A 26,030-nucleotide genomic window follows, 5' to 3' on the forward strand; every position below is an offset into this window, starting at 1 on the left:
TAGACTCACATCCGACACCAATTTGTCGTCCTGATATTCGGTCTTGCAAAGTAACATTGCAATTAGTAAATGTGACAACACAGTCATGAGAACGAGTCAATCGACTGATAGAAATTAAATTAAATGGGCATCCAGGCACATAAAGGACAGATTTAACTAACAGAGTAGGGAGGATTTGGACAGTGCCAATCCCTTGAGACTGTGTTTGGGAACCATTGGCTGAGACTATCCTAGGTAAATAACCAGATGTTGTGAGAGAGGAGAAAAGAGTCTTATTACCAGTAATGTGATCAAATGCACCAGAATCGAGAATCCATGGGCTATGAGAAGGTGAGATGCAAATAGGTGAATTACCACTTTGTGCGGCGGAAACAGCGGAACTCGAGTTCTGACAATACTCTCTCCACCGAAGAAAATCTTTATAAGTAGCCATAATCAATAAGTAGTTACCTAAAAACCAGCAGCGAAACAGTGGCAGAATATGGTTTTTTTTTTTTTTTCGATGAACAGTACCGCGCGATGAATAGTGCGTGCGATGAACAGTGTCGCGCGATGAACAGTGGACTGATTTGCTGGAGAAAAAAAAATGAACGAAAAAGCGACAAAGAAAGGGTAAACCGGAATTGAGACACGGTTTACCGAAAAAAAAATCTCACCGAAGGACAGTGGGTCCCGGGGTAATCACGGTATAGGGTTGTCTCTCTTAATAGGCTCTAGATACCATGTTGAATAAGAGAAAATGAGAGAGACATATGGTGAAACCGTGTGTCTGAACTACACAACGGAGTCTGTTTTATATAGGCTCAAGGCAATAAATACAAAATTAAATATGGGAGATATTATCCCTATTTACATGATATGTAATAAATATAAATATATTTTCAACAGAAACCATGATCCAAATTTGCAAGCTATTGCAATCAAAATATTAAGTCTAACATGCAACTCTTCAAGATGTGAACGCAATTGGACTACATTTGAGCAAGTAAGTAAATGTCAATTGGTTTTCTTATATAATTGGATGTAGTGAATGTATTAATTATTTTCTTTTAAAATTGTAATATAGATTCATTCTAAGAAGAGAAACAAACTTGAACACCAAAGGCTACAAGACTTGGTTTTTGTGAAGTACAACCAAGCTCTTAAAGGCCGCTTTGATAACATGGATTTAACCGATCCCATTCTCCTCAATATTGATGAGTGTTATGATTCACTTGAAAAAGAATTGGGTAAAAGCAGTGTATTTGCAATTGGGTTGATCTTGGGAGAAGTTGGCTTGACTTGGGAACCTATTGTGATGCAGCTTGGGTTAATGAATCTGCAAGACTTACTAAACACCAATCAAGACTCGCTGCAACTATGGCTAATGGAGATAAGGAGGTGGAAGAAGAGTTTGAATCAAGTGGTGAACAAGATAATGTTGATGTGGTTGAAATTATAAGTGAAGATGAGAAAAATGATTTTGCATGATTCAAATTGTTTTTTAATTTAGTAGAACTTGGTTACTTTTACAACTTATTTTTTATTACTATTAGATATTGATTTTGATGTTACATTTTGGTTAAGAAATATGAAGTACTATGATTTATCCCTTTTTCCGATGATTACCAGATCTAATTCTTTTCATTATAAAATTCGTTTGTTGTTTCAGATTCAAACTTTAGTTCATTTCCAAGTGTGGATGACCGTAAGCAATACATATTTGTTATATTGCACATTTTTCTTCATGATGTTGTTCACCGATTTATTCACACAATATTGACTATGGAATTGATGATAGATTCATTTTATCTAAAAATGAATAGAGTTATTATGTTAACTATTATACCAAAATCAGAAAATATAAGAATTAAAATAATGAAATGGTGAAAGAAAGAAAAACTGTAACGAGGAAAAATAATTTAATTCGTGAAGAAGAAAAATCCTATAACCACAAGAAGAAGAAACCAAACTAAATGGGGTTGCACCAAGACAAGCTTCCTCAAGAAGAAAAACAAGTTTCAGCAAAATAAAAAAGAACATGTAAGAGGAAAAAAGAAAAGAGCACATGAACGAAAAATTGTAATAGTGCTGACCGCATCGCAGCAAACAGTAAAGGCAGCACAGTGTTGTGGTGTGTTATTATAACAACATTATTTATTATTAACATCTTTTAGAAACCAAGTTTTATAAGACTTGATTTTGATTTACTTGTATGTACTAAGACTAGGGTGATAGATGCATGGTTGTATCCTATTGCATTGACATTGTTGGCTATTAAGGTGATAACGGAGACTAATTTGAACTTTACACAATTAAGTTGAAAGTTACAAACAAACTTAATTAATTCTTTTAATGAGTGAAACTGTCTTATAAATATCCTAACTTACTGTTTCAAAAAAATTAAATAATAACTTACAGTAGTTTGTGATTGTTTTTCGTTTTATTATTAGTTCGTTTCCAAAGTAATTCACATCAAATGTATGATCACTTCAACAGTAAGAAAAAACCTTTCATCACATTCAGACAATTGCAAAACAATATTCTCGTTAATATGTGAAAAGGCCTAGTTGGCTAAATAAAAACACCCTAAGCCTAACCATCTAAATGTTATTACGACAGTTCCCAATGCTGGGTAACACATTACACAGGAAAACAAGTTCGTATTACATGAAATATCAATTAAATATGTGACAGTAATGACCTATGGTGGAACACCATCTCCGTGGTACACATCACTCATCAACAAAACTATTACACATAGTTTACACATGGCATCCTATTATCTGATTCTACAAAATGTGGTTTCTGAAAGTTTCAGTGCCGGTGAGAATGCTTTCGGCCTCTGTAAGTAACCTCTTTCTTTTCCCCGCTACTTCTTCTTTGAATCATTCTTAAAGCAAAGGAAATGCCACCCACAGCAGCCATAGCATAAAATGCTATGTCCGGAGCCAAAGCTAGACCAGAAAGATAGGACCAGTATCCAGCTATGAGATATACAAAGGATAGTCTAACATTGCAGAAAGGGACCCCGGGAAGAGACAAGAAGAACGAATTGAACTCGGGCTTTGAGTTGCAGATGCCATGAAGTATGACACCAATGCAAAGTAGTGAATCCAAGAACCATGGGAGGCTCTCACCCATGGCTAGTCTCTACAAAATTGATTATTAAAAATTTTAAAAACAAAAGAGAGAATCTAGATATTGCAATCATAAAGGACCTCTATTTTCCATGCAATATTAAAAATCATAAAAAAGGAGTTTAAACTTTTCACATATAGCTTGTGTTCAACAATAAAATGCATACATAATTCATACCCAAAATTATGAAAAATGCTATGCAAGTCATCATCAAAGGATTGCAATTTGTCTTTTCAATAGGGAAAAGGCATTACCGAAATAAAAAGAAAGGGAAAGTAAGGTCTCATTATTTTGTAAAACATTGTGTTTTCAATATTTACTTTGTTTATCAATGGTTGGAATGACATGTTATTAAAATTTTCTTTTTAATTGTGATAAGAGAGAAGATGGAAGTTAACTAGAGAGCGCATTTTCGAAAACAATGATGACATTTTTCAGAATTTTTAGATATATTCAATCTATTTTTAAAGTGAACTTTCAAAAAATTTCATAATTTCTTCTCTAATATTTCTTTTAATCATGTTTCTTTACGAGTGTCAGTATCTAAGTATCTAACCACAGAGAGAAACCAAATCATACGTTGAAGAGAGAAGCCCATACATAAAATCCTGAGTTTTAGAATGTTAATTTGAAAAAATTGATGTATCTTATACCTGGAACCAAGCTATGACAGATGGGGCAAACATCATTGTTGCAAGAAGATGCAATATCACCAAACCATGGCGATGGTGAAACACATCTAATTGTGCTTCCCCAAAACTTTTTGATAAATCTGGACTGTTGGAGTTTTCTTCTGAAGGAAAAGTCCGGTTAAAACTACCATCAAAATTGTACTTCAGTCTTTCAGACACCTTGTAATCATCACTGTTACAATCGAAAGTTTCATTATTTTGTTCATTACTGCGACATGATGCTGCCAGGAAACTGCTACAAAAACAAGAAAATTCAGTGTCAAAGTGGTCATACATAATACATGTTCAAGACATACAAACAGGAATTTCCACTAAACCCTGAGCTTTTAACACTACTATAGTTAGCTTGGCAATTTCCTACAATCATGCTAGCTAAATTAAAATTTTCATATGCAAATTGACTAATCCATTCTTCATTCCTCAAAGAATAAAATGATATTAAAACATTTTGAACTAATACTGCAATAGAACAGAAGAAGTACAGTGGCACAGGAAACAGAAAAGAACTAAGCAGTAAATAACAGATTCTCTAAACTACCAACACATAGAAAACAAGTACAAGAAAAAGTATACTATTCGCATACATGCACATTTAAGAAACACAGATTAGCACACTAACAAACACTTAATTTGTTAAAAACTATCAAAGGTGATTACATCTACACACTTTGCAGCAACAACTAAAAACAAATGTGATAAATGTGGATATACCTGCATAATGCATTGTGACAGCAGAAAAGATGAGCGAAGAGAAGTATAAGGAGACCAAACGATGGATGAACCAAACATGCCAAGATCATTGCTGTAAACAATGTAACAAGAACTGGATTTGCTCTTAGAACCCGAATGGCCTGTTTAATATACGCACACATGTGTAATGGTTAATGTGATGAACTTGAAATACATTATAAAACAAATGGTGGAGCAAGAATCTTCACCAAATCTACTACTAGTATAAGTACCCTTCCCTCTTCTACATTCGATTATCCCTTCACTCAAAAAGAAGATGGTGTTCAAATATAAGGTAGCACTTCACCTTTAGAGAAAAGAAGCAGGACGAACGGTTAAAAAACCTTTGGAGAAATGTAAATTGAACATTTTGTCCCCACATTTGCCACCTGCAAAAGAAATATCCATGACATTTATCATTCAAGATCCGGAATCCCTATTATTGATTAGCAAACTTATAAAGCTGTACTAAGTGATAAGAAAATAATTCTTGATATTCGCCGGAAATGTGATTCACTAAATCAGATTGCTATTAAAATCATGGCTACTCCGCTCGACTTTAGAAGACATGTATCAGTATGCACAATTTGAGGTGGTAACTACCAGTCTACTAACCTTGTCTTGATGCGAATATGTATAACAGCAGCCACAAAGAATACCAAGTGAGATATCAAAATTAGAATGGCTATAAATCCGTTTGCAATGATATAACAAATTAGAGAGATGCTAGTGAAGCTAGCAAATGGAGGGAATGGTTGAGATATAGAGAAGGAAATGAATAAGGCAATGATAATGGGTACAACAGCTAGGGGAAACAAACGAGACATTAATGTCAAATTGAACTCGACAGCAGTCAACATTGATGGAATCCGTTGATTAAGATCCCAAGAATGTGCTTGCTGCATTAGAGCAAAGAAAACAACGGCAATAGAGAGACCAACAATCTGCATGAACAACATTAAATAAACAATTAGTCAGCATGAATTAGCACATATGTAAAAAGCATAGATATGGAGACACGAAGAAACAAGAAAATTTTAAGTTTGAATATTATAAAATATCTTATAATATCCTATATATTATATTAGAGTATCTTGAGTTATTTCCTATGATCAATTTAAAATCATAGAAATAACTTCAAACATCTCTCATTATTATTATGATTTGTTCCTGATTCAGGATTTAGTCTATGTATCTCTATAAATAGAGAATACTATTGAGTCGTTCGTATAAATTTAGCATAAAGTTATTATCAATATTATTCAAGCTCTTATTATTTTATTTCCTCCTTATATCTAAAGTTCCACAACTTCAACATATTATGTCTTGGATCATATGCATGAAGAGACAACTTACATTCATAAAGTAATAAAAAAACACATATTATACAAATATAATTAATAATAAATTACCAATGGAAATATAACAATGTAGGTTCTAGAAAGGCATCAGAATGTTGAAGTAAAAGTCATTGAATAAAATGCAATATAAGCAATTTTGGAAAGAAGGTTTATAGAAGTTTATACCTTTGAATTATACAATAGTATAAGCCTACTTGCAGCAGCACTAACAGATATCGAAATGCTACTTTTATAAGAACAATGTGGGTCAACCTACAAAATAGTGAAGAAATTTTGTATGTTGTCATCCCTTACATGTTACACTTTGTTGTTTTTTTGTTCAAGAATTAAAGGGGAAAAACAGTTCACTTTAGTTTATTGGGTGATTCGTACCAGCAGAAGAACAACGGTTTTTTCAGATTGCTGAGGGGAACTCCACTGTGCTGGTGAGGAATCAACAATAATGGTTTCACTGTTCAAATTTGGATATATATGAAGTCCAGCTATATCATCCCAAGCAAGTGCAACAGGTGGAAAACAACGCAATTTGCAGAGCCCTGAAATACCAAGCTATATCTGTCAACAAATGCCTTGCATGAAAAATAAATAATAATCACAAATGCATAATCCTACAAGGTTAGATTGATTGATAACCTAGATCAAGTATGAGTTTGAAATTAACATAGACCTAATATGAATAGTGTGATTACAAATTTATGTTGTTAATTGTTTATTGAACCTTAGGTGATAGCCAAGTAAAATTTTAGAATTAAAAAGTTCAATTGCAGTTCAATGATCCACTTCAGTGTTGCAACTTGAATAGGTTCCATGGATTAATTGCATTTGTATTTCGTTTTCCATTTTCTGCAAGTTGGAGCTTATAGAACCCAATAATATATTAGTCAATTCAAAAACACCAAAGCTCCAATTTAAGCAAATAATAAGGTCTAGCACTGTGGTGTACAATAGGTACGATGCTAAACCCTCTAACATAACAAGACTAGTGACCTAATAAATCTAATATCCTAATCCTAACATTATTGAAGCGTCACTGATTGATGAGCTTTTAAATTGTTAATATTATTATTATTATTATTATTATTATTATTATTATTATTATTATTATTATTATTATTATTATTATTATTATTATTATTATTATTATTTTATTACTATAAATTATTTCAACTCATGTGAAATCTTACTATAAAATGCACTACTATTAATTACGTATCTATCCATATATTATGTGTAATATATAAAAAAAACTCAAAAAAGCTAAAGGGGCCCTGGCCCCAAGCATAAAACATCATTCCATCCCTAATCATCACAAAAAAAATTCTAAGATTAGAATTCTTACTACTACTTTCAATGTCTCCAGCTTCTTCTTCAGGAAGTCCAGAGTTTCTAATTCCACAACTGACAGTATTCATAGACAAAGTAACAGGAAGAAGGCCCAAGCTAATGGAAAATGATAATTTAACTGCTAGAGGATGAGCTTCCTCCAACAGCAACTCCTGCACAACATGCCAAAATTAAACTTAAAGACAGCAAAAATGTAACTAATTGTTACATCCATTCGCAAGCAATACACTTGAGATTATGGAACAAATGTTGACATTATAACAGAATATTTCACTACATTTGTAAATAAACTTTTCGTATTAATATCTTTAATTTTATTACATGCAATTTAATAAGACAAAAGGTAGAATATTTGGTTAGCCCAAATAAAATAACAGCACATTGTTGTAATTCTGCAATGCTACTTGTAAGTATCAAACCAGAAGACTTAAGCTAAATAAGGTCTATATCCTATGAACTGCTACGAAATTAAAACAGTTGCTTACAAAACAACATTGATCAGTGGTGTTGCAATGAAAAATACTTCATAAATAAATAGAAGCGAATAAAACTGCAATGAAGTTTATTGGTAAGTCTATTCTACATGAAAATAACAACCTTCTGAGAATAAGTAGATTGAAGCATAAACCATGGAGATAAATCTTGATTTCCTTCCTCAGGGTTAAAGAACTGTCCAACTGCCATGGATGCCGCTGGTGGTGGTCTTCCTGAAACAGTCTGAGCACTAAGTTGTCACTATAGATGCACAAATAAGAATCCTATATTCAACTAGAAACACGACATAGGAAAGTCATCATTTTTCATACAAAGGATGTATTGATTTATTCTATTCTCTACTTATTTCTGAGGTATGATTTAATTTCTTAAATGGAGTAGATTCATAGTATAATTTTTCTCAAACCCTAAGTTATGCCTCCCTATATAATTGACAAATTTGATTTAGATGGCTTCTTTTACAGTCTCCAAAATACAAAAATTGTGTGCTTTTGGATAGGACTTCTTAGAATTTTTGTTGAGCCAAACACCACCTACAAAATCGGCTTGTAAGGTGAGAATTTCTCCCCATTTTTAAACACATTTTCAGACCATGTCTCGTCCAATATAGGTAATAGAGTAAACGATAGAAACAACCCTTTGTGGCCAAACAAGTTCTTACCATTAGTCCTAACAATATAACCAACTGACTGCTGAGTCAGCAGTCAGTTACATCCACCTAATATGATCAAAGAGTTTAGCACTCTAGTATAAATAGGTCTAGCTAATAGCTTGTAACTAAATTTTCAGAAATCAAAATTCTGCTTTCTCTCACTGAAGTTCTAACTGAACTTGATCTTCTACAAATGGTTCCTTCATCATTTATCTTTTTCTAATAATGGGACTCTTAACAAGATAAAAAACACCCTATTTTTGTAATTATAGGGACACAACAAACTGTGTTTTAGGGTGAAGCTAGATTAAAACAAGATATGGAAGGAAAATTTCTTATTATTATTGAAACTGAAACAGTACAAACATATATATATATATATATATATACACAATGCTGTCATCTATCTAATGAATGCAAAGAATAAAGAAAAAATAAATTAGGAAATAAATCAAATCAGAGTGATTTGATTCTTTCCCAAAAATACAAATAAACTTAAATAGAAAATCAACTAATCAACACAATAATATCAGATCTGATTGCTATATGTCAACACCCCCCTCAAGTTTGTGCATATATATCAAGCATGCCCAACTTGTTTACAAGAAATTCAAAATTGGGACTGAACGGACCTTTGGTAAGGATATCAACAACTTCAACTTGTTGTGAAGTAGGGACAAAAGGCATGCAAATTTGACCTGCATCTACTTTCTCTTTTATAAAATGTCTATCAATTTCAACATGTTTGGTTCAACATGTTTGGTTCGGTCATGTTGAACAGGATTTTGAGAAATACTAATTGCTGTCTTGTTGTCGCAATACAACTTCATTAGAAAAGTTATAGGAAGTTTAAGCTCTTTTATGATTCTTTGAAGTCATAAGATTTCACAAACACCTTGGGCCATTGCCCTATATTCTGCTTCGGCACTGCTTCTAGCTACTACATTTTGTTTCTTACTCCTCTAAATAAATAAGTTTCCCCAAATAAATGTGCAGTAACCAGATGTTGACTTTCTATCTGTGATGGACCCTACCCAATTTGCGTTAGTAAATACCTCAATACCTTGTTGATCATTTTTTTTGTAAAAACAGTCCCCTTCCGGGGGAACTTTTGAGATACCTTAGAATGCGGTGAACAACCTCTAAATGTTCTTCGTGAGGTGAGTGCCTAAACTGATTCACTAAGCTAACAGCAAAGGCTATATCTGGACGAGTATTCGATAGATAAATTAGTTTACTTACTAATTTTTAATATTGAGATGTATCTACTGGATCACCACTGCCATCGCTACCAATTTTCTGATTAGGATCTATTGGAGTATCAACTGGCCTACAATCCATCATCCTGGTTTCTTTTAGAAGATCTAAAATATATATTTATGTTGTGATACAACAATCCCTTTCTTTGATCTTGCAACTTCCATTCCCAAAAAATATTTTAAAGACCCAAGATCTTTAATTTCAAACTCAACAGCAAGAGATACCTTCAACTTTTTCATTTCACTACAATCATCCCCAGTCATAACAATATCATCTACATAAACGATCAATATAGTCATTTTACCTTCAGAAGAATGTTTCACAAACATGGTGTGATCGCTTTGACACTGAGAACATCCCTGCTTCTTAACAAATTAGGTGAATCTTCCGAACCACGCTTGAGGTGATTGTTTCAAATCATAAAGAGACTTCTGAAGCTTGCAGACCTTTTGGTTGAATTTAAATTCAAACCCCAGAGGTGAATCCATATATACTCCCTCCTCTAAATCTCCATTTAAAAACACATATTTTACGTCTAGCTACTGTAATGGCCAATCCAAGTTAACGGCAAAAGATAAAAGAACTCTAATGGTGTTAAGTTTTTCAACAGGAGCAAAAGTTTCTGAATAATTAATACCAAAGTTTGTGTAAAGCCTTTGGCAACTAGCTTGGCCTTATACCTCTCTACTGATCCATCAACGTTGTGTTTTATGGTGAACACCCATTTGCACCCCACAGTTTTCTTTCCTCCGGGTAGATCCACCTCTTTCCAAGTTTGATTTTTTATAAGAGCATTCATCTCCTTCAAGGTAGCTTCTTTCCACTTAGGAACCCTTAGAGCTTTTTGTATATCTCTTGGGATCTCTGTTTTTGTTAATTCACAAGTAAAGGCTCTAAAAGTGGGGGGAAAATTTGTCATAAGATATAAAGTTAGAGATAGGATGTTTTGTACATGCTCTTATCCGTTTTCTAACAGCAATGGGTAGACTAGAATCATCAAAGGTAGGTTCTAAAGGGACAAAATCATTGGGAACAGTTTCAGCAAAAACAAGATTATTATGATCAGAAATTTGAAAGGACACAACAGGATTAGAAAGACTCTTACCTGTTGGATCTTTGGATGTTTGGCAGTGTTGAGGTTCTCTTCTCTGAGACACTTTTTTCCTTAAGTATATGTGGTCAAAGGGTTGGATACCTTTGTTACCAATGTCAACTGTCTCATTCTCAACTTCTGGTTCTGTCAAGACATTTTCTTGTATATCATGTTCATGGCTTTCTTGACTAGATTCACCCAAGGATTTTGTTTTGTTACTTTCCTCAATTTCTAGTATTTCAAATAGAATTCTGCTATGTTACTTTTCTCACAATCTGTTTTTTCCAAATTGTTCTGAAAATCCAGATTTGCAATTTTTAAATATTGAACATCATTTTCTTCTATTATTCCCCTTGAAGATGATTACCAAAAAAAGGAGTATTTTCAAAGAATCTAACGTCCATCACAAAAACCTTTTTGGAAATAGGTTTAAAACATTTGTATCCTTTTTTATTCGATGCATAGCCAATAAAAACACATTTTCTAGCTCTAGGCTCAAGTTTTCCTTAATTTGGATCATGAATATGAACAAAAACAGTACATCCAAATATCTTTAGAGGTAAAGTGTATGAAAGTTTATTATTAGGAAATAGACTTGTGAACACATCAAACGGAGTTTTGTAATTTAAAATTTTGGTAGACATCCTATTTATCAAATATGTTCTAGTAAGAATTGCTTCTCCCCAAAGGTACTTGGAACCTTATTTTGAAACAACAATGCCCTAGCAACTTCAAGGAGATGTTTATTTTTTCGTTCAGCCACTCCATTTTGTTGTGGAGTATCCACACATGAACTTTGATGAATGATACCTTGTTGTAGGAAAAACTCATTTAAGAATTTATTAAAATATTCCCCTTCCATTATCACTACGGAGAATTTTGATTTTTACTTGAAATTGGGTCAAAATCATTTGAAAAAAACTTTTGAAGATAATTTAAACTTCAGATTTTGTTTTGATTAAGTAAACCCAAGTTAATTGAGGGTGATCATCTATAAAGGTAATAAACCATCTTCTTCCACTAGGAGTAAGGTCCCTACAAGGTTCTCAGACGTCACTATGGATTAATGTGAATGGACTAGATGGTTTATGCGCCTGAGGAGAATAGGAAGAACGATGTTGCTTTGCAAATTGGTAAACTTCATAGAAAAACTTATCTAGATTTTTATTCTTAAAATACTCGGGGAATAAGTTATTCAAATACAAAAAATTTGGGAATCCTAACCTACAATGCCATAACATTATTTCTTCATTAATATGAACAAAAATTGAGTTGAGACAATTACTACGAAATTCCTCTTTAAAATCAGCCTCATCATCGAAACATAGAGACCATTAACCTCTTAAGCACTGGCAATCATCCTCCCCGATTTCAACTCCTGAAATTGACAATTAACTAGGTTAAAAATAGCTTATACAGGTGCTCTAGTTGTTCCTTAGAGAAAAGAGATGCCTCAGAGTTGACTTTATTTTCCACATTTTCTCCATTTGCAGCTTGGAAGGCCCTACCTTCTCCATTTGGCTTTTTCTTCCAGTTGGGTGGTTTTCCATTAAGTTAAGTGTGCCATGGTCATCTACAATGATCACACCAAGGTCGTTTTTTTCTTTCTCCATCTACTTCGTATCCTTTTACAGTCATAGCAGAACTCCCAATTTCTTGCACCCTTGTACTATAAGAGTTTTGCAGCATAACTTTCCTTTTGGATCCCTCCCTCCTTACTATAAGAGTTTTGCAGCATAACTCTCAATGAAGGCAAAGGTTTTCTGCACAAAATTCGATCATGGACTTCCTCAAGTTATGGATTGAGTACTGCTAGAAACATATAAACTCTATCATTTTCTTCTCTTTTCTTAAATATGTTTGCATCTTTGGAATTCTCCCAATCATCCTCATAACATTGGTCAAACCTAGGTAGTCAATCCCAGATAGCGGCGTGTCGCGGCCAACCCCGGAAATCGGGATAGCGGGATAGCGGGTTGCGGGATACCGGGATTTTTTGAACAAATTATATGAATAATACTATATAAACATGCATAATAAAACAATATTCAAACTCATAAACATTCATTATTAGTAACAAAAATATAAACATTCATAAATTAAAAAACAAAACAGAAAGAAAAAATAAAAATAAAAAAGTAACAAAAAAATAAATTAAATAAAAGAAATAGAAAGAATTAACTAAGTAACAAAAGATAAAAAAATTAAATTAAAATAAAAACAGAAAGAAAAAAACAAGAAAAAAAGAAGTAACAAAAAAATAAATTAAAAAAATGAAACAGAAGAAAGAACTAAAGTTAAAAAAATAAAATAAAATAAAAACAGAAAAAAAGAAGTAACAAAAAAATTAAAGACATAGAGAAAGAGAAAGAAGTAAAAAGAAAAGAAAATTAAATTAAAAAAAAAAAGGAGTAAAACCAGGATGGGACATAGGAACAGAACAGAGAAAGAAGTAAACAGAGAAAGAAGTCAAAACAGAACAGAGAAAGAAGTAAGAGGAAGAGCACCCATGACGAAGAGGAACGGCGCAGAGGAACGAACGAGTGAGGAAGACGAACAAGCGAAGAGGAACGAATGCAGAGGAACGAATGCAGAGGAACGACGAGGAAGGACGAATGCAGAGGAGACAAAACGGACGATGAAACGGCAGTGAGAAGACGAAACGGCTGAGGAAGGAGACAACTAACTCTAAAATTTGAAGGACAATACCAAAATTACCCTTAAAACATTTTAAAAATTTAAGGGCAAAATTGGTTTTTCAAGGAAAAAAAAAGAATTTAAAAAAATTTATGTTTTCTAGGGTTTGAGAACCCACGACCCGGAACGCGACCCGGCCCAGATCGCGCGCGATCTCTTCTTTCCCCGCGACGCACTGCGCCGCCGCGGCCATGTCCTTCACCGCGCCGCTCCGGCGCGATCCCGCCGCGAACCGGCGCTATTGACTACCTAGGGTCAAACTCTTGCCAAAGGACAACCATGAGATTAAAGAATGTTGTGACATCTTTATCTCCTTGTTTGGACTACCACAAACGAGTCATAAGTTTATAAAACTATGAGGAGTTCTCCAAGTCAGAATAACAATCGCGTACACCTTCCCACACCTCTTTTGCAGTGGAAATGGGCTTCCCAATGGAAGATTCCATTGAGTGGATCAACCACCCAATGATCAGGGAGTTCTTTTACTTCTATTTTTGGTAGGCTGGATCGGTCTTCTCTGGTTGAGGAGTGTCTTCAGTCAAGTAGCCTAATTTTCCATTGCCATCAAGAGCTAACTTCACAGTCTGGGCCCAATCAACATAGTTTATGCCATTCAGCTTATGGATTAGAAGCTGTAAACCAAAGTTTATGGATAGTAGATCATTTATGATAGGAGTTGACACGACTTTAGGGTCACCAGAATTTTTTTCTTGTATTGTAGTAGTGGAGGAATCATTTTTTTCAGTTTTCTTGTGAGGACATGGTGAGCTGCCACAGGATCAGAGCCGAGGCTTTGATACCATGTGTTTTAGGGTGCAGCTAGGTTAAAACAAGAGAGGGAAGGAAATTTTCTTATTATTATTGAAATTGAAATAGTACAAACATATATATATTCAATGTTGCCAGCTATCTAATGAATGCAGAGAACAAAGAAAAAATAAATTAGGAAATAAATCAAATCAGAGTGATTTGATTCTTTCCCAAGATACAAATAAACTTAAATAGAACATCAACTAATAAACACAATCATATAAGATCTGATTGTTATATGTCAACACAAACAAACTTCTTATAGGGACCAAAATCAAATTTTGTTGATTTTATGGTGACAAAATCCAAAGAAATATTAAAATTATGATGAATATATAAAAAAAATTCCTAATAATGTTGGGAATTGTTGATGCATCAATGCAAGAAGTTCTCCTTCTATCCTTCTTTAATATGTGTGCATACAATGGAGAGGAAAATTGCAATCAAAAAATCAATTTTTTTTCAATATTAGTAATGGACGCGAAGTATTAAATATGACTTGCTGACATACATTTCTCTATCCATTAAAGATGACATACTGGATATACAATTCTCTTAATTGAATGTTGCCATGGTTGTGTAGCTTATTTTGCAGTCCCTGAGTTTTACAAATTACAAACTCTAATATATACACCAATGGATATGAATCCTAATGATTGGTGGAAAGAGAAAAGGAAATAAAAGCTGGCCTTGAAGCTACAATAACATCACAGTTATATGTTCAAAAGAGATATTGGATGTGGAATATTCTATCTCAAAATAGTGCTATTTGCACTTATTTACAACATATTTATTGATGAATATGCGGTCCATCCATCCTCCTGAGAAGCTTCTTTCTTACTTTATACACAAGTTACTTGCATAATCAAAAGTGAAGTAAAAAAAGTCTTCCACACAAGATTAAATAAGAAATCAGAATTCAAGTTTCATGTCTCAAAATCTTGTCATCAAGCAGATCAAAAAGGTCTTACGGAATAAATAATCATAAACAAACTTAAATAATTTTGAAAACCAATCAGATGATAAGCAATTATGCATTTATTAATATTTAAAGGAAATCATTCAAATTTGATATTGTACCGGACGAGGTGCAACGGAGATAGTTAAAAATCTGAAGCCATGCATATCTTCAGGTCCTAACCAAAATACAGCCGACGGAGGAGGTTGCTCGGTTTGACTGCCAGGTTCAAGCTGTAACAGTATTGCATATTCAAAGTTTTGAGTAAGCATGTAAAATTAACTAAACTTCTTCTCCACAGATAATTTGAAACAAAGATAATGGCCTCAGTAGTTATAATTTTAATAAACTAAAAAAGCTAATTCAAACAGGAAATAAGAAATAATTTGAAAGAGGCATTATATACCTGCCGTGGTGCTGGACCTGAGGGAATACGCATCATCTTTGATGTCACTTCCATAACCCTATCATTGAGAGGCAAACTTGAAGCTGATTTCCCCTTTTCAGGCCACAAATGAAGTCTGATTCCAGAACATGGCTCAAGATTGGTCACTAACACAAAATGACTTTTTCCATTTGAACCCTACATATCCAGATTAAAAGACTAAAAAACTGCACCATGGCATAATTATCTATGATGTAAAACAGACACTTAAAAATATGAAAATCAGGAGTTCTTGGAGCTAGCAAAATAGTTAGAATATGAATTTAATCCAAGTCATCATGCTTAACATAAACCTTTATACCTTCCAGACACAAAATTCAACAAATATCTTCTACTTCAAATTTAGAAATGATCAACAAATCAAAATTAATAATGCTTAATTTGACGTTGAACAACTAATTTAAAGATATATTATGGAGGGAGTTGAGTGCCTAACAAGATATTATTTTTATTAAATATCTCCATTAAGAAATAGAATAGAAATTACAAAAACAAGCAATTACAGGAATATCAATATTTGTATAATTATTACTGAGAACGGGAGTGCTCTGGTTATAACAAAAACAAAAAGAGAACAGTATAGAGAAATTTTACGAATCAGGTCTATCAATTTAGGCATAAATGACGAGAGTGGTAAGAACTTTTATTATCAATCCTTTAAAGCACCTAGTAAACATGGATGTAAGATAGTTGGTGCCACTCACCGCATGACTTTCCATTCTACAACCATTTACTCTTTACAATTGAAGAATGTGGTTCATGTCCGTAAAATTAAAATTACTTGATCTCTATACATAAGTTCCCTAAAGACCAAAATGTAGTAATAATATTTTTCCCTTCTTTTTTAGGATCTTGCCACCAGGGGGAGGAATGGACAAGTTTTGAAATTGTGGTTGCAGTTATGTTGTGTTCCCTGATATTGCAAAAAATTGTTGATAAATGAGGCTGTGATTGCAACCATAACCCCACCATGAACTTACAATCCCTTACACCGTACCCATATCCATACCTAATGTCAATATTGTACCCATGTCTATGCAATGTATATTAGGAGTCTAGTATTTGTATAAATAACGGATAGCATATTGTATTTTGTAACACATCATTTCACATACCTCATACAAATATTATATTTGATTATTCAAAGTTTGTTCTTTCTTTTCTCTTTCTCTACCTTAATATTTATCATTTTGATAGTGGTTTTCCTCTTTATATGTTGAATACTTTTGGTATTGTATTATAAAAAACAATATAGACTAAACAAATACCAATTTTTGTATGTCCAACCACCGCCTCCGACCATCCATTGCTAATACAGTCACCTCATTTATCTGAATGTATAAGTCTCTGTCAAGGCCCCCATCATTCCAATGAATATTGGAAGGACATGTAACTGACCTGTGCACTTGAGATCCTGCAGACATTACACGATTTAAATGTATAAATTTTTCACAATGTAGTACTACTCTGGAATGGAATATGAGCAAAAAAGGTAATTGAAAAGTTGATATATCTGATCTTAATTTTTAACCAAATACATCAACTTTCAGCTACCATTTTTGTTTATATTTCATTCCAAATGGGGTAGGTTGTAACCAAAATTACCAAGATATGCCAAAGATTTAGATTGAAAAAAAAAATTAATGAAACATATAATAGAAACCACCAAGTGACAATAGTAATTATTTTGATATGGAATAAAATATTTCAAATGTTTGTACATTGTATTTTTAGTTATGACAAAATCACAAACAGTAAACATTCATTCGAGACTAAAAGTCATACTAGTATAAACCAAGCTGATTTGTTGCAGAAGAAAGTACATAGAAACAACAGAATGATATCTTCTTTATCCAGTACCGACAGATACAGCATAATTTAACTTTTATATATTATGAGCATATGCTTCAACAGCCATATGAAATATAATGGTACCAGAATAATTATGAGATGATTCCAGAAAGGTAGTTAATGGTTTTAAGCCAGGTTAGATACAAGAATCCAAAAATAGATTAGAAGTAATCATAGGAGACATGATAACAAAATTACAAACAGCAGCATATATTACCAGAGGCGTCTTTTGTATTCTGGACAGGAATGTTTATCGACTGTTTAAAAGAGGGCAATTGCATCATACGGTTGAAATTATGTGATATTCCACTATGCAACATTCTCGCAAAAACTGCAAGTCTCTTTGGAGAATCAGAAAAAGGTTGTCCAGTTTTGGCATCTATCAAACTAAGAAGTGTGTGTGATACCTAGATAAGAATGTAAATGATAAAGAGCACATGGGAGAGCCAAATTTTAGTCCTTGAAAACTGAAAAAACTCACTTACTTGGGCAACTAATTGATTACACCACAATATAGCCTGATGTTCCATTGACAGCCACACATTATTCATGGCTGTACTGCTGATCATGAAGCCATGTGTTGGTGGTACAATATTATAAAGCGACGCTAACTTTGATCGTACCTAAAGAAAAGAAAGAACAAAAAATAAGCTACCATGCCAAGGTTCATATTTAGCAGTCATGTATGTTAAAATGTGAAGACATTAGAATAGAAAAATGGAAATATGGTTTTGTGAAACTGCGTACAACTTGGACATGATTCCAAAAGACGAATTTCCATAAAAACCAACTAATCCAAGGTAGAGATAGTACACTAAGACTCAAATTAAAGTTTGACAAAGTTTACTTCAAGACATTACATTAGATGGGAAATTAGAAAGTTTTGCACTAACTCAAATTAGGGATACAGAGGTTGTTCTGAATAGAGACAACAGTTGGGCTGGATATCTGTGCACCGTTTTGTTGAAAAGTAGAACATTTTTTATATAATTATTTATCCTAACTCTTGAGATAATTTTGTGTAGTTGGTAAAATAAAACTTCAAACTTTAATTTTACAAATTTTGTTTTATTATTTATTAATAGTAATCTACGAGTACTGCATATAAGGTTAAATACCTGGTAATCATTATATGCACCAGAAATAGATACAACAACAACATCAGAGAGTACGGGACCAGACACATATCTCCCTGTGTTAGTGGTTTGAACCTCGTATCCTTCTCTCCATTCTGAATTTACACGTGCAAAATAATGACCCAAGGAAGGCTGCAATGCCACAGGAGGTGATCTGAATAAAATACAAGTGTCTCGTCAAATATTTAAGCAGATCATAAAAATACAAGAGTAACCGAAACCAAAAGAGGAGGAGCACCATACTGATGTGGGGATGAAAGTGTAAGAATAGTTTGAACTGCTGATTTCCTAAGATGGGGATGAATAACAGCAGCTCTAGCAACAAAACCACCCATAGAATGACCAACCAATATCACACTTTTTGGCGAACTCCCAGAATTTGCAGCACCGTCTCTTGTTCGAGCATCATAAGACACATTATATTGGTCCAAAATCTGCAAATGATGTTGCATCACAAGTATTGAGCAAAGTGATAAATTCACAAATCATTGTCTCAAGCAATGAAAAGCAAGATAGTCAGATAAGTACAAACTTAAGAGATAGCACCAAATGAGGAGAGAAAGTAGTGCATTGCACAAGTGACGAGCCTGATAAGGTCTAAGCTAAACAACTTCAAACCAGAGAAGAATGTTATTCAAAGTAACAACATAGCCATCCAGTTATTTCCTACCACAAGATGATAAAAAACTGGAACCAATAAATAAAGTTTGCTTGCACTAGGACATAGAATGACTGGAGGTCAGAGGAACATTTTCAGAGTTGACCATTTAACCAAAATCAGTCTAACATGAGGCATAATTCGTTGATTTAGTCCACTGGTACACGATAACAAATGCACATTAATGATGAAAAGCACAATTCAAAACAAATAATCCATCTACAAACTACAAATAAACAATTTATATTCTCAATATTACTAGCATGACATATTAATCCAATATTCATTAGCTTCCCAGGGATATAGCTGTTGGTTACGATTCTGTCCATTATGGAACAGCTGTACAGCTTTCATTAGCTGTATCGTAGGAATATTCTATTACCATTGATAGTCATATAATATCTTTCCTTTCTTGTAAATAATTGAGTTAATTAGGATTTAATTAGCTTTCTGATTTACTTGTACTCCTTAGGCTATTTATACCATATTGTAATCTGTACAAAATCAATAAGAAATACAACGTTTTCACGTGGTATCAGAGCTACAGTTCTGATCCAAGAAAAAAAAAATTAGGGTTTTCTCATGGAAGAAAAACAGAGTCGCCCAAGCATCCTAGATGCTGACCCTAAGGCAGCAGCTACTGGAAACACCACCAGTCATCATGAAACAATTATCGTTACTAGCTACAAACTCAATCGACAGAACTACGCACAATGGTCAAGATCTGTCTGCATCTTCCTCCAAGGAAAAGGAAAGGAAGACTACATTACTGGCGAGGCTAAGCAGCCAAAAAAGACTGATCCAAGCCCTGAAAAATGGAAACATGAAAGCAGTCTTGTTATGACATGGTTGCTCCACCAGAAAGTGGAAGTGCACAGATGATGAAAAAATCTACAAGAAATTGGTCGAGAAGGACAAAATCATTCAGTTCCTATTGGGACTGAATAAAAATTTGGATGAAGTGAGAGGGAGGATTCTTGGAACTAAGCCTCTCCCTAGCATTCATGAAGCATTTGCAAAAGTGAGAAGGGAAAAAAGCAGAAGGAAAATCATGTTGGGAAGTCAAAGTGCAAGTTCAAACATTGAAGACACTCTGCACTTGCAGCAAGAGGTCCACCAAAGATAGGTAGAGGATGGTGCATCACTAAAAGCGACCTGGACATGCAAAGGAGATGTTGGGTGCTTCATGGAAATAACACGGATCTAAAATGATTCAAGGACGCACGCGCATATGCTGCTGCTGATGAAAGTAAGTCCAAAAACATTGCAGAGGTCAACCTTTTCAACAAAGAACAAATAGAGATGTTGTAGAAACTGATGCAACAGGCACTGCAAAACACTAGTACCTCTTCTTCCACTACTACTCTTGCCCAAAAAGGTAATTTTTCTACTGCCCTTAATGTAAATCAAAACAAAAAATAAACTCTTGGATTGTTGATTCTAGTGCCTCGGATCACATGACTGGGGACATCAATGTATTTAGATGTCAAGATTGATCTTTTGTTCGGATAGCAGATGGTACCACCTCCAAAGTGGCTGGTAAAGGTTCAGTGGCTATCTCAAAAGATATTACTCTTGATTCAATTTTACATGTTCCTAAACTAGAGTGCAGTTTATCGTCTATCTGTAAATTAACCAAAAACTTAGGATGTGTTGCTAAGTTCTCACCACATTTGCGTGACTTTCAGGATATGAATTCGGGGAAGATGATTGACAATGTTGAGGAGAGTGCAGACCTTTACTTCCGTAGAGTTGAAGACCAAAATAAGAAATCCTACAAGGTTGCCCTTATGTGTTCATCAAAGAATGATAATGATGTAATGTTATGGCATTATCGCCTAGGACACCCAAATTTTATGTATTTGAAGACAATGCTTCCGTCTTTATTTGATAAAGATTCTGGTTCTTTCAAATGCAAAGTGTGCGAACTAGCCAAACACACCAAATCCCATTATTCCATACAATCGTATAAGTCATCTAAACCTTTCATTCATTCATAGTGATGTGTGGGGACCTTCAAGAGTAAGCAATTTTACTGGATCAAGGTAGTTTGTCACTTTTATTGACGACCATACAAGAGTCACTTGGGTGTTCCTCATGAAAAAATAATCAAAAGTTGAGAGTATATTTCAGGACTTCCACCACACTCTTGGTAGTTACCTTACCAAAAATGGCATTATACCCCAAACATCATGCCCATACTCTCCACAACAGAATGGGACAGCATAGAGAAAAAATAGCCATCTATTGGAAGTCACTCGAGCCTTCATGTTGTTCATGAACGTACCTAACCCTTTTTAGGGAGATGCAGTCCGCTCTTCATCCTATCTAATAAATAGAATGCCCACCAAAACACTCAACCTAAACACACCACACCAAACCCTCTTGTCCCTTTATCCTTCAAGCAAACTCCTCACAAATCTTCCACGAAAGATTATTAGATGGCCTGCCTTTGTACATGACCAAAATTCTAACCTCAATAAGTTGGACCTGAAAGCCATAAGTGTATCTTCTTAGGACACTCTCCTACCAAGAATGGATACAAATGCTACTGCCCTTTAAAAAGACGAATCTATCACACTATGGATGTTACCTTTTTTGAAGACATGGCTTTTTATCCCATAGTTGGCATTCAGGGGGAGAAAGTTACATTTGATGAACACCAACCTTGGGAAATTACAATACCAGAATTTGTCCCTCATGAACCTGTCTTAACCATCCCACTAGAACCTGTCCAAATCCCACCTGAACCTGTCCAAATCACTCAAATCCCATAATTTGTCCCAATAATTGTTGATCCTGAACTGGACCAGCAAACAACCACTCTTGAGGTTACCAAGCCAACAAATGGTCTAAAAGAAAAACCAAATGGATGAAAAGAACTGCAAATATACATAAGAAAGAAGAACAAGCAGTAAACTCTTGAGGAAGTAGAAGCATGCATTCTTCCAAAGCAGAACCATGACTCTGCCCAGAATTCGGATCTTAAACTACTCACAAAGGTAACATATTGTGCATTAACTCTTCCTCTAATTTATCCGATAATGCCACTAATGGCCAAGACCTAGATTTACCTATAGTTGTGAGAAAGGGAGTAAGGTCTTGTACCAAACACCCAATTGCAAACTATATTTGTAGTGAAAAATTATTGCATGGGTATAGGAACTTCATCAGCTCTGTGGACAGCATCGACATTCCTCAAAAATTTCATGAGGTTATCCTAGTTCCAAAATGGAAGGCTTGTTATAATGGAAGAAATCAAGGCACTTGAAAAGAATAGTACATGGCAGCTCTCCCACCTACCAGAGTGGAAGAAGGCAGTTGGATGCAAGTAGATATTCTCGGTAAAATATAATGCAGATGGGAGTGTAAACAGGTATAAAGCTTGGCTGGTGGCAAAAGGATTCACCCAATCCTATGGGCTAGATTATGAAGAAACCTTTGCACTTGTAGCAAAGTTGAATTCAGCTCGTGTACTCTTTTCCCTGGCAATAAATTTGGACTGACTATTTCACTAGTTAGATATAAAAAATGTCTTCCTAAATGGTGGACTTGGAGAAGATGTCTACATGAGAATACCACTTGGACTTGAAACATCAAAAAATTCAGGCAAGGTATGTAAACTCAAAAGATCACTATACAGACTCAAGCAACCCCCTTGGGCTTGGTTTGATACCATCACACGAATGGTTAGGATGCATGGCTTCTCTCAATGTCAAACTAACCACACAAAGTTCTTACAGGTGATGATTATACTGGAATTGAAGAACTGAAAAAATGATCCTAGCTAAGGAATTTGAAGTCAAAGATCTTGGTCAATTAAGGTATGTCTTGGGAATGGAAGTGGCACAGTCCAAACATGGAATCTATTTATCTCAAAGGAAATACATAACTGACTTCAAGAAACACAGATGTTAGGATGCATGCAAATAGACACTCCTATGGAATCCAATGTAAAAATTGGAGAGGAAAAGGAGAGTCCACCTACTGACAAAGAAAGGTATCAAAGGCTCGTTGGAAAACTTATCTACCTAACCCACACACGACCAGATATTGGTTTTTTTATTAACATGGTTAGCCGCTACATGAATGACCCTAGGGAGGTTCACGTAAAAGCAGTTAACCGCATCCTACAGTATCTTAAAAAGGCACCAGGGAAGAGGTTGCATTTCAAGTTGGGCATGATTGACATCTATGACCCAACTTGAGGGTGAGAGTTGGTTACGATTCTATCCATAAAGGGACAGTTGTACAACTTTCATTAGATGTATCATAGGAAAATTCTATTACCACTTATAGCCATATAATATCTTTCTTTTCTTGTAAATAATTGAGTTAATTAGGATTTAATTAGCTTCCTGATTTACTTTTTACTCCCTAGGCTATTGATACTATATTGTATTATGTACAAAATCAATAAGAAATACAACGTTTTCACATACAGTCTAGGATAAAAGGGAGATACCTTGTGTATAGCATATACAACATATTCAGTGTGTTCTTCAAGAATTGCAGCATCCATGGCGGAATGTTCACATTCAAGATCAACAGTAAACCAGTCTAACCTGCTAGTATACTGGTTAGCTAATTCGAAACTGGACAAACTGATATCTACATCTCCTTCTTTGGGTATTAGGGAGGCTTCTTGGTAAAATGTATGCTCAAGAGGACCATTTTGATATGCCCTAACAGATTCTGCTGCCAAAGACCGCACCTATTAGGTGGATAAAAGCAGAAGAAAATGTTCATAAATATATATAATTTCGGGAAAAAGTAGTACCAAGAGTGTTGTACTAATAAACAAAAACAATTATAGAAACAACTGAACCAAACAGTCATAATCAATGTAAGCTTCATAACTTGTATACCAATATCATATTTCTCCACTTCCAGAGAAATTTTTAAACTTTTCTTCTTTTCACGGATTCTCAAATTTACTAATAAAAAGGACAGCAAATTCTACTGCAATAAGGAAATTAAAAATATCCAGATAAAAAATCCTTCAAAAATGAATATAACCCTGGTTTCAATCAAAGACCTTGGCCGGCAAGCAAGCAAACCCAAGGCTTTGAAAATAGCTAGCTAAGAGATGCATATTTGTGTCTACATGTTATCACACTACCTAACAAATTAACCACTCTAGAATCAATCTCTTACAGCTAAATTAAATAGGACCATAGGAGTTAGAATAATGAATAAATACCACAAATTTCCAAGTAATCTTAAGATCATTAATTAAATGAATGGTTTTAAAATTGTGGTCCTCAACCGCGATTGCGATTACAGCAACAGCCACGTGTGCTGTACTTCTCATCGATTTCAAGAATCGCAAAGTAACTGGAGCCACTATTTTAAATATTGTCATAAATGACCTGGGCAATAATAAGTTCCCTAGTTTCAGCTTCTGCTATCTATAACAATATATAAAGGCTATTGCCTTTTTTGGAGTGGTTTTTTCTTCTTCCTATTCTACCCTTTATTGAAAATTAATCTGATACAAAAACTGATTGCTTAACCCCTTTACTATTACACGTTGGTACTAAATCACTAATTGCATTTTCAAAAGAAAAAACTCAATAATCGCATAGAAAAGAAAAACTTATACACACGTTAGCACAATAAAAACAGCTGACAGACAGACACACGTTTGGACGCCAGTTATTCGTTAACATAACATAAATACCAAATAGTGCAATATTTCCTAAACGGGTGGAAATAATTTCACCAGGAACCATAAAGCCAAACTAACTAACTACAGCTAAATCCAAATTCAAAAAAAGAAGAAAGAGGACCTTGCCTGTTTGTAGCTTCCACCATTGCCTGGGATGAAAAGAACAGGCACACCACTAAGCTTTTTCATATGCTCCTTATAATCTATCTTTTTCCAACCTTCATGATACAAATACAATGCATACTTCACCGGTGTAACACTATCCGACGATGTGATAGGAATGTAGGTCGGATACATGTAGGTCATAATACATCCATTCGAAATAGGATTCAATAAACCATACAAAGCAGCAAGACATATCCCTATCACCACAACAATCAAAATTCCAACCCTAACTTTTCCTCTAAACGTTGCCATTGTTGAACAAAGCTTCAAAACTCCGGAATCTCAAAATCAATGCACACTTTCATTTCACCTCAACTAATTAACTAACTGGAAATCAAAAAAAAAAAGTGCAAGTGCTTCCAATCAGAACAAAGCTTCGAGTTCAACGAAAATTAAAAACAACGACGTAGCTTGAATAAGTCACAGACACTTTCAACGCCAGAACCATATCACGAGTTTACTATTCAATTGAACTCTAGTTTCAACTTGAGATTCATACAGTTCATGGATCCAACAGATTCTGCGGGATAAAAAAACAATATCAATTTTCAACAGTTAAAAATGAGATCTAAAATTAGTAATTAAACTAGAAACGAAAAATTATAAATAAATAAAAAACGAACTGAAGAAAAATCTACAAACACAAAGTCAAAATTAGCAAGAAATCAAACGGTAATAGAAATAAGACGAAGAAGAAACTTCATAGATCTGAAACAACTCGAAGTAGAAGAGAGAGAGAGAGAAAGATTACTGAGTTGTTGTGAAGAGGAGAGAGTGAAAATGAAAGCAGGAAATGGCGTGGGAGTTGCGGGGACGGAGAGTGCAAATGAATTTGTTATTTATATTATTACAGCTTAATTGCAGTTTTGCTTTTTTTTTACCGTTTTTGTATT

The 26,030-nt window shown here is 34.3% G+C and overlaps 1 protein-coding gene across 6 annotated transcripts; it reads right to left on the reverse strand.

Moving 5' to 3' along the window:
- Positions 1-2,478: 2,478 nt before the first annotated feature.
- Positions 2,479-26,030, reverse strand: LOC101490785 (uncharacterized). 6 transcript variants are annotated; one of them, XM_012719733.3, is made up of 20 exons: positions 25,889-26,030; positions 25,566-25,657; positions 25,099-25,464; positions 23,767-24,015; positions 18,887-19,077; positions 18,626-18,797; positions 17,993-18,130; positions 17,725-17,914; positions 16,925-17,070; positions 15,618-15,794; positions 15,334-15,444; positions 7,844-7,963; positions 7,242-7,398; positions 6,275-6,438; positions 6,068-6,154; positions 5,157-5,485; positions 4,849-4,930; positions 4,524-4,663; positions 3,774-4,047; positions 2,479-3,132 (listed from the first exon to the last, which is right to left on the reverse strand). In XM_012719733.3, the coding sequence occupies exons 3-20, from the start codon at positions 25,387-25,389 to the stop codon at positions 2,797-2,799; spliced, it is 3,354 nt and encodes a 1,117-aa protein (XP_012575187.1). In that variant the 5' UTR covers positions 25,390-25,464; positions 25,566-25,657; positions 25,889-26,030; the 3' UTR covers positions 2,479-2,796. The 6 variants fall into 6 exon arrangements, with proteins under 6 accessions (XP_012575187.1, XP_027186182.1, XP_004514117.1 ...); XM_027330381.2 differs by having other exon boundaries at positions 7,248-7,398; positions 25,099-25,657; XM_004514060.4 differs by having other exon boundaries at positions 3,774-4,044; positions 25,099-25,657.

This window comes from Cicer arietinum, chromosome 3 (assembly GCF_000331145.2).
Source record: "Cicer arietinum cultivar CDC Frontier isolate Library 1 chromosome 3, Cicar.CDCFrontier_v2.0, whole genome shotgun sequence".
Taxonomy (NCBI): Eukaryota; Viridiplantae; Streptophyta; class Magnoliopsida; order Fabales; family Fabaceae; genus Cicer; species Cicer arietinum.